Consider the following 7,650-nt stretch of genomic DNA (forward strand, 5'->3'; position numbering starts at 1 on the left):
ATATTTATATTGGATAGGGTCTTCTCGTAGTAGCCAAACTGCACGTGAAAATACATGAAAACACATATACGCTATTGATACTATGCCTACTAACGAGAATCGGCCTATAAGCTGCCAATTAACAGAGGATGAGTCTTATCCAGGAGATCGGTCGTCAATTAATTTTAATTTTACTGAATGCATAAGCGAACCCCTAGACGTTACCGAATGTGACTACCCTGTTGGTAAAGAGATCATTGTATTTTTAATATAAATTTTGAGAAATTATTTTTCTATGCAAATTTTAATTTTTATTAATTTTTGACAGGTGAGCATTACGTGGTTTAATTATTACGAGAAATTTCGATCGCGACGGTGGCGCCGCCTGGCGTGATTAAATGGAAAACAAATTTTACGAGTCATAATTGTTCTGGAGAATGAGAATTCTTAGCGGTTGCGGGAATGATGGTCGATAGACTATTATTCCCGATATTAATTAATGATAATTAATTAAGCTAATAAACGTCTCATTAGCGATAGACTCGGTGGCCACGTTGGTGGTATTTTATTATACTGTGCGATTCATCACGCCATAACGGGCGTGTCTTAAGGCTAAACACGCGTATGTGAGGTTAAAAATAAATGGTCCCATTTCTCTCTAGCGATAAGACAATATTATCTATGCAATTCTTCTTTTTTCTTATCAATGAAAAGTAGAGGGGGAAGGTTAGGAGGGTGGTGATTATGAAAAATAAATGTTAATGAATAAATTGTAAAATTTTACCGACCGTGGAAAAAGTGATATTGAGATCGCTCGTTTGATGTTCATACGTCCATTAATTTAGAGCATTAAAGATGCGCGCGCAGCTTTTGAAGCGTCCCTGAAAAACAGTTACGAGCGAGGCTAGATAATTCGAATAGAAGATTCGGCCGACCATAAACGCCAACCATAAAGAATCCTTCTCCTTTCGGTTGTCCAGTAAATAATGTACTTAGTAGCACGAAAGGGCGCATCCACGAGTATTCCCTCGGGCGCGTTGCGCATGCGCGACCGAATGAGCGCGTCGCCGTGGTCGGGACTCTTTGATATTCAGATTTAACCGGACATAAATAAAATTATCGCCCGTACAACCACTACCGAGTGTTCCAAAGTGCTTTTTCAGTACAGCCATAAGACTTTCCGACAATCTCTATACTCCCCCCTGCCTTTTTTCATTTCGTCCAAGTGAAAGTTCGCTGCGGTGCGCATGCGCCGGTGCAACAAACAGAGATCTTAATAATTGGCCAAATCTCACAAAGAGAAAGAAACACGCGCATGTCCCTGCTGTTAGGCACTGTGTGCTTTTTGATGAATAACTACAGGAGCGTAATAACTATCCGTGTCTCCTGTGTGACTCCGCCTATCCAGTTTGCCTTGTAACGCTCCGCGAGCTGTACACGTTGCTTCAAAAGTCGACGAATCCCAAAAAAAGTAGTATCTCAGAAAAAAAATTAATTTCAAAATTATACAAAAATCTAAATCCAAATTCTTGTCAGACACAAAAATCAACATCACGAAATCATCCTTGTCAGTATTACCGTAGAAATTTTTTATCACCAACGAGGAAGATTGTATTTTGAAAAAAAGATATATGCGCGAGTATTAATCGAACATTTTAGCACGGGTTGTACCAGCCTGACATCTCGCGGCTATTACGTTGACTCGTGGCGGCAGGTGCAACATCGCTCACTGTCCACCAGCTATATATTCAAATACTGCATTGCATAGTCCTAGTCTTTCGTCTTTCTTACGTACAAGAGAATACCAAGCACTGCCTGCCATCTGTGTCTTAGAACGATAATAATAATGATGACTCTGACGAGCTTAGTGGTGGGAGGTGGTAGTGATCATCGTCATCATAATCATCTGAATATTCAAAAGAGCAAAGCACGTCCTATCGGCAGCATCCATTCGAAGAGTCCATGCTGCCGGTGCATCGCCCCGGTGCATCGTCTTTGGCGTCGGCGTCGGCGTCGCGACGCCCTCGAGTTTACTTGCTCGATTTCTTCTAGCGCGAAAGCGCGAACCGCCAATTAGCCGGGAGTTCGGCCGTCTCGCGGATCCGTGGAATCTGCGGCTGTTTGTCACCCGCTCGATGTTCCCTGCTGAACTACCAAGCGAGAGGATGCACATGCACTTGGGGGTGCACATGCAATTCGCACTCTCCCACTGTCCTTTGGCTTTGATTTCTTTTGACTCGCGCGCGCCTTCTTCAAGTCTGAATTATGGGGCTGCCTGTCTTCCTGCAGTACCAGAGAGATCTACATTGTCTCGTGGCGCTGATGCGCAAGGATCAAAATTAATAGACTCTAATAAATAAAGTAGACGCATCCCTTTGTGAACCGAGTACCGAGGGCAGATTTTCCTTATATTTTACAAAATCCGCATTTTGAAATACTCACTGCTGTCAAAGTTCAAAATGGCCACTGGACTCGCGTAATTATTACGTGTCGGTATACCAGGGTCTACGGGTACTCGAGTAGAACAGGAAAAAAAATAATTCAAAAAGAATAAATATTTTTAAAAAAAATGAAAAAAAATATATATCGGATCGAACCCCTCCGTTCATATAGGGTGACCACTTATTCTCGGAGTCGATGAGGCGTGATTCTCACAGGACAGGAGAGCAAGTGGATATTCACAGATCCTTGGCTATGATCTGTCCTCGTCCCTTTGGGCCGGTTCCCAGATGTCGATAAGGAAGATGATCGATGCCTCCGAACGATGGGCGAACGAACACTGAGAGCGATCGAGGATCGACGATCGACAAATACAAGACCTCGAGAGGATTGGTGAGTCGTCCTCGAGGTCGAAGAGGTGAGGAGGGCGGGGGGTGGGGAGGCTGAGAAGGACCGATCACGTGGGTCCAGAGGGGCCTCTGACGTCATCGAGAAAGAAAGTTTCTCAGCCACGGATGCTGGAAGCTTTTTCTCTTTTAATTTTGATCTTTAAATTTTTTTCTTCCTTTTTATAGCTTTCAGTTTTTTCACATTGACTTTTGATTTTCGTACTGGACTTTTTTATCTTACTTCTGTCTTTCTCTAGCTCACTGCTCCTGCTCAAGGTGCGTATCCAAGAAGGGAGAGCGAATCGAATCGGCTGCCGGTCATCAAAGGCGAAATTACACTACAGCCGACTGAATGATCTCATTGAATAACCATAAGACGTGCACTAAGCTCTCCCATTCATAAAGATTCACGTCGACTAATTAAGATCGCTATGCTAATTATCACATAGGAAAGACCTAAGGTAGATACGGGGTAACTTTAATGTACATTGTTCTGCAAGCTTAACGACTGTCGCCGATAATTCACATTGCGTGAAACTTTATGGATGATCCATATAAACAGCGAGATAATTAATTATAAGTTTTTCGAGAAAATTTGTATTCATTTTTGCATAGAATGAAAAAGTTTAATTTTCAATGATAAAATCGCTGTCGTGGATCCTTCGCGAGATAATTAATAGAATATTCCTGAATAGATAATCGAATAAATTGTATGTATAAGGAGTTTGATTAATTATTCGTTAAAAAATAATAAACTAAATTGAATATCCATTTTCAAGTTTCTAGTATTACGCAATATCGAGAGAAGCACCCTCGTAGCAGCGACGGAAAGGCGCGTTCGCAATCATGAATACTCCATAAATTCATAGAAATCCCATAAACGAGGCGACGTGAAACTTCAGTCAACTTTCCCGTTGCCAAGCAAAAGGCTGCTGCAACAAATCCAGTGGCGACCTAACCTAACTTAAACGAAACAAAGTTTCACCGCAATTGTCGCAAGTAGCAATTACTCCCCGTAAATACACGTGAAAACCGCAAGGTACGTTTCCACGTATGTGAACCGAGCGAACGGGATGATATACAAGGTGACAAGTAATTATGCGACTTAACCCTGTGGTTAGTTGGGAGAAAAATCTTTTTTTTTTTTTTTTGCAAAATCAAATTCCAGACGTTCCGCAGCCGCTGTAAATGAGCCAGTCGAGAATTCCCTGCAGAATTCAGAATCCCGTATAATATTGGAAGATCTCGATTCCAGTGCCGTAGCTATGAGAATGCGGCCTGTCGCTTATTTGCTGATCCGAATGCGTTAGCCAAGTGGCAGCAGGTCCCACATAGTGACGCCATGTCATAAGACTGCATTATTTATTTGTCTCTATGGCATAACGGAACGAAATAAAAACCACGTGGAATTTCACCAGATTGGTTGTGAACACGCATTCGCGGATGGAGTCCGTGCAGGTTGGGTCAACCCAACCTAACCTAGAAACGGTCCGAGCGAGCCAAGAGTCGCGCTTTACGCGACCGTAGGAAACCTAATGGTGGATCGAAGAAGTAGACCGAGCCGCGATTGGCTGATCGATACGTGCACATATGTGCATCCCGTCTTGTAAATACCCCGTGGGTCATGTATACCTATATATATTCTCCCGTGGCGTCCATGATAGAAGTCGATGATCTCTCTCTGCGAGTTACACAATAAAATAATAAGAATGAATGGCGGCCATCGAGAAATCCCGAGCGCTCGGTTCGCGGTTTAACGAGACCCCATGGGAATTCCGCGTGCGGAGAAAAATTCTACGGGTTTTACCTACAGCCGAGGATCGTTGCGTGAAAATTCGATTTTCTAAGGAAACGTCGTTATGCGTGTAACTGGGTAATTTCCTGGGACGTTGATTTATATATATATATAATATATCTATATATATATTTTTATAAATATTCTGTTTCATTTTATTACAACGACGTTACATTGAGTTTCTCGATGGTACTTAAATAAATAAATACAACGTTTTTGTATATTGTAAAATATATTTCATGAAAAAATCATCTTCTAAAATCAGACAATTATTTTCGACCTTTTTTTTCGCGTGTACATGTGTTTCCATAATTCTTCCCCCACTCCTCCCTCTCACCGTCTCTCTCCAGCTTTCGCCATACTTTGTATATCGGCTTCCTTCTCTCTCTCTCTCTCTCTCTCTCTCTCTCTCTCTGTGTGTTTACGTGGTCTTCGTGTATTTGTTCATGTATTTTCTATGTGTTTTACAAGGATAATTAATTAATAATTAATTCTACTAACAGCTAATAGCCTAATACAATACAATCCCTACAACCTACAGGTGCACTTAAGTTCAACTGGAGGAACGTCTTTTATGTACAAATAGCGTCGCAGCACGGCGGCGTCGCGACGGTCGATCGCGTCGTGCCCGACGGCCACCTTGCCCTCTCATTACTTTAGATCCCGTTAGGCAGTGGAAAAGAAAGGTTCGATAGGCTGCACGAAGTTGGAGCGAATAATAATAATAACGAAAAAAAAAAATAGAAAATAATAATATAAATAGAGTCTATTTGAGTAGGATTTTAGGAGGAAGCCACTGATTCAAATACGATTCCCATAGAATTGCGGCCTAATTAATAGTAGCCACTTTACGCACAGCGATGGGAGGAGAATCGATTAAGACACGTAATTAAGACCCGACGTATTGGAACAATAGAAGAGAATTTACAGCGTACAAGTGGAAGCAGAGAGAGCAAGGCAATTTATTCAAGGATGCAAAGTGGAAGATTGAAAAAAATATATATACATTTTTTTAAAACCTTCTTCTACCCCCTCACGACAATTTTCTTTAACTTTTACAATAAATATAAATGGAGTTTCTACGCGGTTTTTCCTCTATCTTTGCTCTTCTCGATTCCTCTTTACTTTCTCTCTCTCTCTCTCTCTCTCTCTCTCTCTCTCTCTCTCTCTCTCTCTCTCTCTCACACACATTCATCCACTCACATTCGTATAGTACAATGCGATTTGTCCCTCTATCGCGCCACACACGATATACACAGTTATCGATCTATCTATCTATCATCGATACGACGCAGATTTATTATAAATCCTTAATTAATCACCATTCTTATTACATGCACGCTAATACGTCGAAATTTACACATCATCGTCGCCTGTCCTTCCTCATCAATAATAAATACTCACAGAACGTACTCGGTCACGAATATCTTCTTTTTTCTTGTTTTTTTCTTACTTTTCATTCTTTACGAGGATTCCGGCAAGATACTACAGGGTGACACCGAACAACACGTCGTACCGGAATGTCCATTTAGAAATGAGAAATATACAGTAGTCCTCTGGATTTGGAGGAAAAGTTTTTTTTTTTTTTTTTTTTTTCGAAATATTCAAGGAAGTCATTCGAGTGGGGTTGCGAGTGATTTAAGGGATGATCCACACAAGTGTCATGCGGATGCATGGAAAGCGAGCGTGACCCTTCAAATTTGAAATTAAACCCACCGCGACTCGTGACTTCGCGCAACAAAGAAATATGTACAATTCTCTGGGGAATATCTAGGGACTTATTTCTTCGTCTAGTAAGATCGTAGGTAATTCGGAACGGAGTTTGCAGTTAGTGGTGAAGATCGTCCGGGACGCGCCCTTGCGATTCCCTGGGACGCTGGAGGCCGGAAGGCCGCCACGTGGCCCGCCAGATCTCCTCCTCTTGATCAGTGACGTCAGTGGATCCGACTTCGCCCAGATGGATCCCGTCTCATCACGCGCAATCCAGAGAAGCCAGGGAGGCCGGACTATGGGGCCCGCCCAACATAAACGGGGGACTCATGGGGGGCCCACCACTTCCGGCACTGTTGCCATAGAGCTCAAGATCCCCCAAGGAGCCACCGTCGACTCCGCCACCGCACTTGTCCGACTTGCCTTCCTGCTTGAGCACCATGCGCCGCCATTTTGCACGGGCATTTTGGAACCAGACCTGTAACAGACATTACGGGTCCTTTGAGATGCTGTACGGAGCCACTCGACCCATCCGCGTGCCTTCCTCGGCCAAATTTCAATATTTAAACCCATTTTTGGAATTTGGTAAATATCGTAAATTATTTCGTAAATCGCTGTCAGCCATATTCGTGGAGTCGAGCAGGGGGAGCATCGCGGTTCAAGGGTCGCCATCTTCAAGGGAGTCTCCACCCTTTAGGGACCCAGTCGACCCGCAGAGGCACGACAGGACCTGAAGACCAAGGCGAACGGCTACCGGGAGTGAGTGTTCGCGCGTCCCGCGATCAATATCATCCAAGATGGCGCTTCCAGGAGCACCGCATTATTCCCAGTACAATAGAACTTGCCCCCCTCTCGCTCTTTTTCTCTTTCTCGCCCTCCTTTCCCACACGCGCACCAGCTTTCTAACCCGGGCAGCCCTAGAATATCGCCTCATGCGACAGTCGGTGGTTATGGAACTCGAAAAACAAATTGAAAAAAAAAATCAATTCCATTGAAAACTCTCGAACTCGTCTGTTTCGCGTTTTCCGGTAAAAAGAAAAGATCCTAGCCAATTTCCGGAGAGAAGGTAACTAAAAAAAAAAAATAGCTCAAGGCAAACGAGCCCTTAAGAAAAATCAAAGAAAACCAAAGTCCTTTCCAGTGAAATCCTTAAGCGCGCGTGTAACTACGCGGGTCGGACCTGAACGTAGGTGGCAGCACAGTAGCTGCGACACTTTAGCGAGCGGCAAACGGCAAAGAGTCGCCGTTGCTCCGTGTAATCGTCGTTTCTAACGCGAAGGCAGTTTCTCATTTTTCTTTTCTCCTCGTTTCCTCCTTCTCCCTCCCTGCCCCCCCCCC

General features: G+C 43.4%; 1 protein-coding gene across 2 annotated transcripts in view; it reads right to left on the reverse strand.

Annotated features, from left to right (window-relative positions):
• Window positions 1–5,719: 5,719 nt before the first annotated feature.
• The window catches only part of LOC107274065 (LIM/homeobox protein Lhx9), a 29,613-nt gene continuing 27,682 nt past the window's right edge, over window positions 5,720–7,650 (reverse strand). For both annotated transcript variants that reach the window (XM_015752811.2, XM_015752810.2), the window contains exon 6: window positions 5,720–6,790. In XM_015752811.2, the coding sequence (XP_015608297.1) occupies window positions 6,575–6,790 (216 nt within the window). In that variant the 3' untranslated portion in view covers window positions 5,720–6,574. The remainder of the gene's footprint in view (window positions 6,791–7,650) is intronic.

Source organism: Cephus cinctus, unplaced genomic scaffold (genome assembly GCF_000341935.2).
Source record: "Cephus cinctus unplaced genomic scaffold, Ccin1 Ccin1_scaffold2085, whole genome shotgun sequence".
Lineage (NCBI taxonomy): Eukaryota > Metazoa > Arthropoda > Insecta > Hymenoptera > Cephidae > Cephus > Cephus cinctus.